The 11,902-nt window shown below is 44.0% G+C and overlaps 1 protein-coding gene across 4 annotated transcripts in view; it reads left to right on the forward strand.

The window, feature by feature from the left end:
* Positions 1 to 11,902, forward strand: part of dtx1 (deltex 1, E3 ubiquitin ligase) — a 38,921-nt gene that overhangs the window by 13,405 nt on the left and 13,614 nt on the right. For all 4 annotated transcript variants that reach the window (XM_026342816.1, XM_026342814.1, XM_026342815.1 and 1 more), the window contains exon 3: positions 6,505 to 7,252. In XM_026342816.1, the coding sequence (XP_026198601.1) occupies positions 6,505 to 7,252 (748 nt within the window). The remainder of the gene's footprint in view (positions 1 to 6,504; positions 7,253 to 11,902) is intronic.

The following is an 11,902-nucleotide window of genomic DNA, read 5'->3' on the forward strand; positions in this document are numbered from 1 at the left end:
AATGGTAAACACCATATTTCTATGAAATGGAAAGAAATGTTGTGATAAAATTACAGCTCTCTGTAGTACTCATACACTAAACGTGCAAAATTCCCAGAAAATGTGCAAATGTAATATATCAGAGCGAACGCTGCAGGATTTAGTTTTCCATGTGTGAAAGTGAGTCCTCTCTGCTAACGAGAAACCTGTTTCACTGTAACCCCGACGCTGCTCCTTGGCAGCGCTGGCCTGCGCCTCGTGTGCGTGTGTCTGCATGTGTGTGAAACCGTGCCTAGAGCTGCGGCTCCTACTCCCTCGCCCCGGTGACGTGATGCCACGGCGCCGACACTGTAACGAGATTCCTGCTGGACGCGGTGAGGATGAAGTGGTGGCAAGTGGAAGAAGGTTTCGCAGTGAAAACACACAGACGCACCCCGTTCACCTCTTCAGCGTGTTCAGAGTTTACACATACACATGCAGACAACTCAAGTGTGCACGAGCTAATGGTTGTACACACAAAACGTGAGTCAGAGAGCATCCTTGGCACAACAGAAGCTTCTCAGCTGAGTGTGGTCACGACACAGAGTCCGAAGGTTGTTTCAGGGTCTGTTGCTTCACTGCGGTACAGGAGCTGGCAGGTAGACAGCTCCTATAACTTCATTTTCTCAAGATTTTTCTATCCACTCTGTCTTTTTTTTAAGTGTGTGTGTGTGTGTTATCCCAGTAACTGCAAACTCTGCACAAGTGCATGGTAACTGGCCAGCTCCGCAGGCCGTGTTGTGGGAGAGCTTGGATAGTTGAAGGGGCTGAGGGTGAGGACAGTAGCAGTGGGAGTTAAGCCACTTTTCCTCACCACTTTGTCTTGCTGGCAACAACACTGTAATAGTGGGGCCACTTTTACTGCAGTGTTCACTTTCTAAGCCCGGGCAAAAGTGAGACATCCTCTTTTTTTATTGTTCTTTGGCAGAAAACCTCCACTCGTCAGAGGCGTCCTTCTATAAGTTCCCTCCTTTAATCACATAGCATTTCCTCATCTTCTTTTTCTCCCTCCTCCTCTTTATTGACCCTTTCCTGTCCATCTATCCCCTCTGTCTTCTTCCTCTTATCCATTCCTGTCATTCTCCTTTCCTTGCTCTGTCTTTTTTTTTCTACTGTCTACCTTGTTTCCTTCTCTCCAGTCCCCTTTTTCTCTTTCTTTCTCTCACCCATCAGTGTCTCCCTCTGTTTTCCCCCTGCTCCCCAACCAGCAGCTGCTCTTCTGCTTTTGTTCATCCATCTCGATTGTCAACAAAAAAGACAATTTCGTTTAAGGGAATCCAAGTCACTATTTAATACCGTGCTGCTCATTATAAAGAACTACATTCTGGGAGAAAGAAAGTGTCATCTCAGTATAGAAAATTAGCTTTAATGTGGGATTCTGAAAGAGGAGCGGGCGAGCTCTGATAATGTAACATATAATGCTGTTAAACCAGCTTAATGCTGGGCTGTCATCCTCATTATAATGGTCTGTGATCTCTGGGTATTTGTTAATGAGCAGATAATGCTCTTACAGATCTCTCTAACTTTGATGTGCAGGTACGACAAGGCCTTTGAGCAGGAGAGAGATTTTTTATTTTATTTTTTTACATCTAAAGCCTCACTGATACGTGCATTTAAATAAAAAGTGGACTCTTCATTGTATTCATATTGTGGGCTCTGACATTTTGCAGCCAGATGTTTTCTCTCAGTCTGTGAGGCATTTTGAACCGCTCTGCAGTACTCTGTCTCTTCATCATCTCTAACAGCCTGCTCGAGTTTATTGTTTGTCAAGGCCTTTTTTGGGAGATGAAAGTCCCTCTTTTTTCCAAGCTGTGCTCTGGGGTTTATGTGAAAACATCAAACACGCTTCAATTATTTTATTTCCCCCCATACTGTAGAATTTATTAGCATATTCATCATGTGTGTACTATTCATATGTTGGATATTATGACTGCCGTATAGGGATCATTTGCGGTCTGTGTCTTCTGTGACGCTTACAGCTGTGTGGGGATTTGCTAGTAAAATAAATGATGAACAATTTCCACTGAATGAAGGTAAGAAATGGGTGTCAAAAATAGGGTTTGTGTGTAACAAAGTTTGAAAGATGAGCAGCCAGTATAACTGTCTACAGCCATGTGCGATGATGTATTTGAGTCACAGCAGAGCTACGAGCTAAATGTCAACATTCTTACTATGACAGTGTTAACATGCTGAGGTTTACAATAGTGTGCTGAATAGCACTAACCAGGAAGTAGAGCTCAGGCTAATGGGGATATTAATAGTCTTAATTCATCATTAACTATTTGGCTATTTGGTTGTAAACCAAATGTTTGGCCAAACTTGACCTGATATTGGTGCAAGATGAAAAGTCATGGGAACACCAGCTATTACAGTTCATCCTCAGGGCAACATGCATGTCTTCGAGCTTGAAGAGGTTTAAATACTTCACTGGATAAATAAAGAACTCAAATTTATAATTTGAAGTAGAGCTGGAGTGAATCTCCATTTTCTAAGGTTGCATATCAAGATATGATTTCTGACGTGTATGTTTTAGTTAGTTTATTTATTTATTTATTTATTTTTGTCTTATCCTTCAATGACTTGATGTAATTATTCCACAGTATCCTTTTTTCACTTGATGATTTAAGCAATGGATCCTGTATTTCCCATAATACAACTCAATAGCATCCTTCATTAAACCCACCCTGCTTGGTAAATGTCTGTGTCACGTCAACATTATGAGGAGATTGTCTCTGCTTTGCATGTGGAGGGACGACTGCTCATAGATTAGTTAGCTGTAAATAACTCTTAGACAGCATTGAGCCATATGATGCGGGACCTGTTACGGGCCTCTGTCTTTCTGTAGTTAAAAGGAATCATGCAGCACCGTTTTATTAGGCTCAACGCAGCCTCAGGGAAACTTGTCAATTATAAGGATATATTAGAGAGCTTGATCCGGGCACTTCTGGTCTGCCTTTCCTCCCATAGCAGCAGCGCCAGAAAGAGTATTAACTACAAGGTGATGTGGGCCCTAATTCAATGACACAGATTTTTACTCTCTGTCCAAGAGTTGAGCGGTGTGTGAGAGCAGGATGAGGTCCAGTGAGTGACAGAGTGGAAAATGTGAAGAATGGCTCAGCGTGACAGGGTTGGTGAGGAGCCAAGAGAGACGGTGGCGAGCGAAGGGAAAGCTAGCGTCAGCAACAAACAAGATGAGCAAGTGGAGGAGGAGTTGACTGTGTTGCCGCGGTGCTCAGGGAAAGGAGTAGTAGGAACAGTCATGTATGGGCAACCCTCCCTCCTACTCCTTCTCCTCTCAGCCCCAGAGACAGCTTCCATGACAACAAAACCCTTCCTTAGTGTTTCTGTGACAACTAAGCACAAATCTCATGCATCCTGCAGCAGCTGTTCAGGTATTAACTGTGGTTACACATCAGTTGTGTGTCACCAACAACATCTATAGTATGTGTATTCTGGGTGAGCACAGAGGTGTTAGTGTGAAAGGAACATACATCAACATAGAGCGCAGTGACAAATTTATACAGGGTCGACTGTTTACTATGTGGAGTCGACGAGTTAATTCCTCAGATGAGCTCAAGCAAAGGAAACATATCTAAAAGAAGATAATAATAATCACGTTTTGTGTGTAAAACTAAAGTTACAGTATGAGTTAAGCATCCAAACACCATGACTTTAAAAACATACAATATGTGTAGTAAGTGTAGTCGTTGTGAACTGTTGTGATAAAAACATCAACCACATTGAACTGCCCTGCAGCCGGCCTGTGAGGACAGTCAGATATGTTGCAATTAAGTGTTGCATGTTCTTCCACTCACAAAAAGTGATTTAGACAGGCGTTCCTTCACTTCCAGAGAAAAACAAACCTAATAAGGATGGGGATTGGCCTGGCGTCATATGGCGAGCACACTGCAGGATGTTTTCCCCCCAGCTGAGATGTAAGAGGGCATCCAGGCTCACCCTGAACCCACCTGGCCCTGACTGACAGTGAGGTTAGGGTCCCACAGTGAGGTCTGATGCGGCCATACATCACGCAGCTACAGCTCACATGAGGGGAACCACGCTGGTTTGGGGCAAGGACAGCTAGCGGACATCATGGGAGGTTAGACAAGGGATGACAACTGAGAGAAAGAAAGAAAGACAAGAAAGATGTCTGCCAAAGGCACACGGGGTCAGTGAGGAAGTGGCCACTTTTGCTCAGTTTCCTGTTAGGAAAAGCATGAAGGGAGAACATCAACAACTCAGCCCCGGCTTTTTGGCAGAGGCAGGAATATATACAGCAGTAAATTACAGCAGAATAGGAAGCAGTGAGAACAGTTTGGAATACAGCTTCCTACATGAGGCCCCGGGACTGTGTTGATCTACGCTCCTTCCTGTAATGGTTTCCGATCAGCAATCTTGACTGTCTCTGTGTAAGAATGCAAATATTTAAAGAACAGCTCTGGTTTATTGGAACACATAAAGTTAATCCTGATATATGGGAATGCAGAGACCAACAGTGAACAGTAAAAACTGTGCACTGTTCTGCTGTAAAGCAAATCCTGTCTTCTTTGTTCAGAGCAGTACATTTTCATCATCACTTCATCTAGGTGGTTAGGTAGGTGAGGATTATGTAATTACATGTGGAACCGCAGTAAGTCTTCTTATAAGACCTCCTTGGTCTGGTTCTGGTCCTGTTCTGTTATGTCCTTACAAGAAATCGAACTGCCAAACACGCCTCAGAGCCCACTGAACTGTTTATAGATACTTTTCAGGCACCGGGCTCCATCAGAGCTCTCGTGAACAATTAACAGTACTAATAGGCTTTCAAAAAGAGTTACTGTTTATCTTGCCTCACCAAAGTTCAGGCATTTAAACTGATGCCTGGGAATAAATCTCCACATGTTCAAATATTTATGAAGCTTGAGTTAAGCTCACCGCTGAGCAAGACTGTGTGGAACTGTGCCACTATTGATCATGGCCAGAAAGTGTCAAACCTAATGCATCCTGCAGGACACACGGGAATGGCCAAAGGGTTCAGACGCATGGGTTACCATCTCGCAGCCTTCCACTGTTGTGCTAAAAGGACAGAGGGAAATACTTTCACAAAATCAGCGAGCGTTTTATGTTGAAACCCATTCAGGGAAGTCTTTATTATTTTCATTGTTATCTTCCGAGACAATTTAAGGAACCAAGCAAGCAAGCTGTGAGCAGGCACGGATGCAACTGGCAGAGAAAGTTGTGCATGGCTGACTGACTGAAGACGTGAGAGACACAGGCAGCTGGCTCACTGAGCAGTCATCTGTTAGTTCGCGTATGGGTGTGTGCGCGCGTGTGTGGTTCTCAGCAGCGCCAAATGAAATTAGCCGTCAGCCGAGTCCTTTAGCAGCAGTCTGCAGAAGCAACTCAAGGTCAGACTTGCTGCTTCTGCTGATGCATTTTGTTCTTTGCATCTAGCACCAGGCTGCCAGATGAGGGCCTACCGCTGCCCACCAAGCCCTCAGCTCATTCCCACACCCATTCATCCACTGCACACACTCCCATTCCTCCATTATTACCCTGGTCCTCTCTGGCAGGAGAGTGTGCTTTTACCCGTTAAATTAGGTAGGGGAAGGAGGATGCCTGGATACCCTTGCTGACGTACGGCGGGGAGATGGATAGGCTAAGGTGTCCTGATTTCCCATGTGACTACAGTAATTGTGTTATAATGGAGGTGGGAGCTGAGTGGCCCTCAGTCGAGGCACAGCAGTACAATGCTACCGGCTCCACGTCCCCATCGTTTCTATCACCATACAGAGCAGCAGTGCGCCGAGTGAGATGACGTGTGTGTCCCTGTAAGGCCATGTATGCGGTTTAATATGCAGTCAGAGCTTGTTGAGGCGAGGCATGTTACTTGCGTGTGCACTGCCGCTTGTTACAATTTGTTTCGCACTGCTGTAATGCTACACTTTGCGAGCATATATTCCCTCAGGCGTGTAGTGAAGTGTTACACCTCATCTCCATCAGTCGGTCAAGTTGCAATCTTAACACTCTCAACAGTAGAAAAACTCTCACCACTGATTACTGTTATCTAATTATGTTTTTTCCCCTGCTGATCACTCACACAGTAATTGCATTGCACTGCATTGATTGTCAAATATGATGACAAAAGTTGTCAATGTTTTAATGTTATTAAATGGTGCAAAGTATGCAGTGTTTCTGCATTTGTAAAGATGTACACAGAAGATGGTGTTGAATGGTGTTATATACTAAATAAAGTCACATAAACGTTTCCTGTTAAAATAAATGAAAAGCGAGACAGCAAGACTCCACCAGTTTTGATGAAGTTTAGTTGTGGCTGTCTACCACTCAGCCTATTAAAATCAGATGTACAGTGTAATGTGTTCTGTGTTCTTTGTGGGGAGCTTTCCAAGGTTTCTATAAATAAACCTGACAATGATAAAAAGCCAGCACAGGTGGATTTACAAGGAGTGATTGATGTTCCTTCTCTCCTGTGTCCTTTGGTTTCAGGCACCATGAGACCAGTGCAGAGAAACTTCTATGAGCCGTCATCCGCTCCGGGGAAAGGAGTGGTGTGGGAGTGGGAGAACGACAACGGCTCGTGGACACCGTATGACATGGAGATCTGTGTGACCATCCAGAACGCCTACGAGAAGCAGCACCCGTGGCTGGACCTGACCTCTCTGGGCTTCTGCTACCTCATTGACTTCAATAGCATGTCTCAGACCAACAGGCAGAGTCAGCGCAAGCGGCGCCTGCGGAGACGCATGGACCTGGCCTACCCGCTTATCATGGGTTCCATTCCCAAGTCGCAGTCCTGGCCTGTGGGAGCCAGCTCTGGCCAGCCCTGCTCCTGTCAGCAGTGCATCCTGGTCAACAGTACAAGAGCTGCCTCTAATGCTATTCTAGCCTCTCAGAGGCGCAAGCTCTACGGAGGCACAGCGGGAAACCCGGGTGCCGTGGGAACCCTCACCGTAGTGCGGCAAAGCAACACCTTTGCTGGGACCTCTCTGTGGTCTCCAACATCCACCTCCTCCGGTACCAACAACAATAACATAGGTATGGGAGGTGGGCAAGCCAAAGCTGAACAGGTGCAGTTGCCACTGTCCACTGCCAACTTCTCCTGTTCCCCCGTGATGCCATCTCTTTCATCCGCCCATGCCCACCACGCACTCACCATCAACGGACAGAACAACCTGAACCGACCGGGCACACAGCGCATTTCCATGGGCGCTGCCAGGGGAGCCATTCCGCCAGGGTAATGATGTTTGCAAACACTATCATGTCTTCCCCCTCATTTTCTAATTAGGATTTTTCTGGTGTCTGCAGTCGACTGTTATTAGCAAGAGCACAATGCTCAGATTCAGATGAATGTACACTTCAGCTGAGGCAGTGCTTGGTTATATAAAGCAAACATTTCAGTTTCTGCTCGTATGCTTCACAAGCTTCAGCCTGCATGGGTCTGTGAATTGTGCTGTATCATTTTCGGTCTTTCTCTATTTTTCTGCTGATTTACAACTACTCGTTAATGTACCAAGCTACAGAAGAGTCTTGGGTCCAGCTGCTTCTCTTTTGTCTGACTTTACCGAGAGAAGAACCCTCCTCCTCCATATATATATGTTTGTGTCTGCCATGGTTACTGCTCGGTAATGAGCTTATGTTGGCCCCAGCAGGCGTGAAATGCTGCAGCTCTTCAGGACTATTCTGTTGCTCCTGCTTTGAACTAATTTGTTACTATCACACTACGCTGATGTCGATGTGAAAGAGCCTGATGTTGTGTGTAAAAGCATCTTAGTTACATAGTGTGGGTGTGCATATGCATGGTCAGATATGTGAAGCAGGGTTCTGGTGTAGCTGTGGAAACCTATTTGCCATGGAGGCAGAGCTCTACTGGGGAAGAATGAATAATGGATCAAGGAAAAATGGGAGCTTCAGCAGAGCGCTCTGACCTCAGAGCGATTCAGCGAAAGGAGCCAAAGAAAAGAAGTGTGTCTAGTGTTGTAACTGATACTTTGGTCTCATATCCTGCTTTCTTTTACTAAAATAAACCCTCTCCTGATCTAATTCGATTCCATTTTGTTCTTGCCGCTCATGGGGAGAGACACACTTTCTGTACGTACGAATATTATCATTCACCCAGGCACACAAGCTTTTACCTTCTGTGGCCTGATTCAGGGTCACTGAGAGAAAATGTATATAGGCTCTTTGCAGCAGGCGCCGACCTTAATTCAGCCATCAGGAGAGAAATTGCGTGTCTCTGTGCAAAGGTGTATGTGACAGAGGAATCCAGCAGGATGACCTACTCAGAAACTGTATTCTGTATTTTAAGAATTCATTGAAAGCTCAGGTGTGCATGGGGCTGAGGATGAAATGTGACTTTTTCCCCTCACAGAACTAAGAGGTTTATTAATTTATATATGTATATATATATATATATATATATATATATATATTTTTTTTTTTTTTTTTTTTTTTTTTTTTTTTTGCAGAGACAGAGAGAACATGAGTGCGAGAGTGAAAGAGACAGGGGGTGAGGCAGAGTATGTTGGTTCCCAAGCGAGTGGCTCGACATACAGGATGAGTGTGGTTAACGTACACAGCAGCAGGACATGAGAGCACGCACACACACACACACACACACACACACACACACACACACACACACATAAACTGAACTGCAAACTCCCTCGCACATTCCCACAAGCGTGCTACAGACAGATAACAGAGGAACCCACACAGAAAGTTAAACATCAGATCTGTTTTTTTCACACACCCACACTCTAATAAAACTGGTGTTGGGTGCAACAAAGGTGTTTGGCACGCTGTGGCTTGTTTACATGAGTCGTTGTTGCTGCTTGACATGCACAAACTACCGTAAGGTATCTGATTAAAGCTCTATATCTGAGAACTAACAAGACAATAGTTTCCAAATGATTGGAGTTCATCTTTCAATAAGCTAGGAAACCACTTTACGTGCTGTGTCATTCACGATGGAGGCTCTGGCTCACATATTGATCTTTTCATTGTGTCAAGAAACAACCGGTGGTGGCCCGTAGAGGGTGGATGGGGGTTTGCTTTGCTTCATGAATCTGTCTTATGTGCACAAACATTACAAGTGGCACCATCTGCTGGCTTATGTCAACACATCAGTTAGTCTTTTTGCCAGGTAGACACAACTCACTGTTATCACCACCTGCTGTCATGTGCGACCTGCTCAAATCTAGAAGCAAAACTGAATAAAGTGGACACTCAAAACAGACATACTCAGCAAAGCCCTACGTTTTAAGAGCTAGAAACATCAAGTTGCTAAAAAGAAATTAGGCTATTATCAAGATAGTTAGTTTCTTTTTCTTTCTACCTACTAATCAGTTAAATCAACTGTTTCCGCTCTGTATAGAAGTATTATAAACTACCATAGAAGTGTGCTGATTGACTTCATTGACTAATAATCATTTTTGATTAATGATAAAAACATTATAAAAAAGCTTCTGTTTATCCACTTTAATCAAATGGTGTATTTTCACTACATCTTTAGAGTTTAGCAGCATTGTGTGGACATTAGATAAACAGGAAAAATAAATGTATAACACCCTGTAATGCAGATGTAACATTAAAATATAAAGTGCTGTATGTATTAAAACATTTGAAAAGTAGAGTAAATATTTCCCCCTGTGACATATTTGGTAATATCTACTTTCTCCCTTACGTGTGAAATGTAAACCACAGTCTCTCAGTGTTGATCATGTCGTGAGATGATGATATCAAATTTTTCTGTTTAAAAGATAAAGAGACACATTCTGAGGTGGGATGAACACAGTAAGGATTTCACAACATCTCTCGGGACTTTTTCTTTTTTATAGGTCTCTTTTGTCAATAAACCACTTCCTCTTGTTAATTTTCTTCACGCACGTCAGTGACAGAGAGAGAGAGAGAGAGAGAGTTGCACTGATCTTACGACAACTGTCAGTGTGTCGTTTTGCTTAATGTGTAAAACCTACAGGTGTGGAGACAGGGGAAAGATTAGAGGGGGGAAGAAGATATCCAGTCCAGATAGAAAAAAAGGCTTTTGGACACGTTTGCAATTGTATACTGCTATTGGTTGTATTTACGAGCTCCTTATGTTAAGATGGCTCGTTTGAGTTTTGACTCGAGGGGCTGTGTGTTGAGTGCAGAGATCATTATCCCTCAGTGGGTTGCTGCACTGCATCGCTCTGGTGCTTTTGGCAAGATAAAAATTAATATTGAAATCAATGAATAAATCATGAGAACTCATCTGGACCAAACTGAAGCGATGTGTAAATTCCTGGTGTTATTATGGCTTATTTTCAGGGCATTTCAGGTGCATTGGAGCAGGGGGTAGGGCTTGCTTCTGCCTCCCACCACCGGCATCAATATGCAATTAAAGGCTCACTGAGTTCTCCCCCTCCGTCCTCTCTCTCACTCTCTTTATGGTGCATAATACACAGATGATGCAATATTAGTCCTCCGTCAGCACTTTTTCTAACTAGGCCTAATGTGGTGTCTCTATTTGGGGAATCACATCGCTCTCAGTCTGATTAAGTCCTCAAGGTAGGCTGGAGATTCCCCTCTGGAAAGCTGCAATCATGTTGAGCTGGACACAGAACGGGGATATCAGCTCTTGTACCCTGACCTTAAAGGGGCCAATTAATGTGCAGCTAATAGGTTAGGTATGTAGGGGCAGGATTTATCGCTTAATTGAATTGGTTTTAGGTCAGAAATTACAGCAATGGACAGGAAAACTGCAACTATTGTAAATGTTACAGCAGTATTTGTAATTGACATACTTCTGTCCTTTATCAAAGGCATGGGTGTAGCCAGGCACTTCTCTTTTATTTCCTGTTGAGAAGATGGACATAAGGGAGCAAAGGCGTCATCACAAGTCAGGAGGAAGAGAAAAATTAGAGTTGGCAGGGCGAAAGAAATGCAGAGGTGAGAAGGTTCAGTCTGGTTCGCTGAATGTGCTTGGAACAGCAGAAAGGAGAAGGGTCTGTGCTTGTTTCATCATGAGCTGTAATTGCTCACACAAGCAGTAGGGAAAGGAGATATAGACGGATGACGAGTTAAAGGAGAAACATAAAGTGTCCCACATGCTTTGTAACAAGGCGAGTATACACTGCAGCCCTCTCTGTGCTAATCTACCTGCTGATCTACTACTACTGAAACAGTATCCTGGCTGAAGCTCCTGTTATCTGTGCTCCAACAGAGCATCAGCATTTTTAGACACGTCACACAACATGACTGGATGTTAATTGTTCCAATCATCCATTTCCCTGCTTCCTTTAATTTGTCATTCGTCTGTATATAAAAGTTAAAAAAATGAAACATTTCATACAAATGTGACGTTAGAGAAGTAGAGAAAGAAAGCGCAAGTGAAAAGAGCTAAACCCTGGAAGTCACTGAGTGTTACGGACAGCAGAGTGTGAGGAGGTGGCATGTGTCCTAAACCCCAGCGCTTGAGGCACAGACAGGGTGAGTGCCTCCAGAGGTGCACAGAAAAACCAAGTCAAGTGAAAAGGGCTTAGCAGCAGAATTAGATGAAGGGTGACAGGTGCACACAGGGTACAGGTTGACCGGCTGGTTAAGGGCACAGAATAGTTTCTGCATACGGTCAATAGAAAAGCCATAAAAAAATATATGATACAGCGCTATGGGAAACTGCTTGCACGATGTGAAGTTATCCGCTGTTGTAGTAATAAACCAGAAGGTTGTTAAGTGCTTTCGTGGTTTGCTGTCCCACTCTCTTCTCCTAATGAAACTAATTTGTTTGATCACAGCGCTCTCTGTGTACTACCTAAATTGTACATGCCCTCATACAGGAAGGCTTGTCCACCACGCATTTTGATTTGATTTGGGCTTAAGAGCGTCTCTTAATGAAGGGGGAACTCTC

Source organism: Anabas testudineus, chromosome 9 (genome assembly GCF_900324465.2).
Source record: "Anabas testudineus chromosome 9, fAnaTes1.2, whole genome shotgun sequence".
NCBI lineage: Eukaryota > Metazoa > Chordata > Actinopteri > Anabantiformes > Anabantidae > Anabas > Anabas testudineus.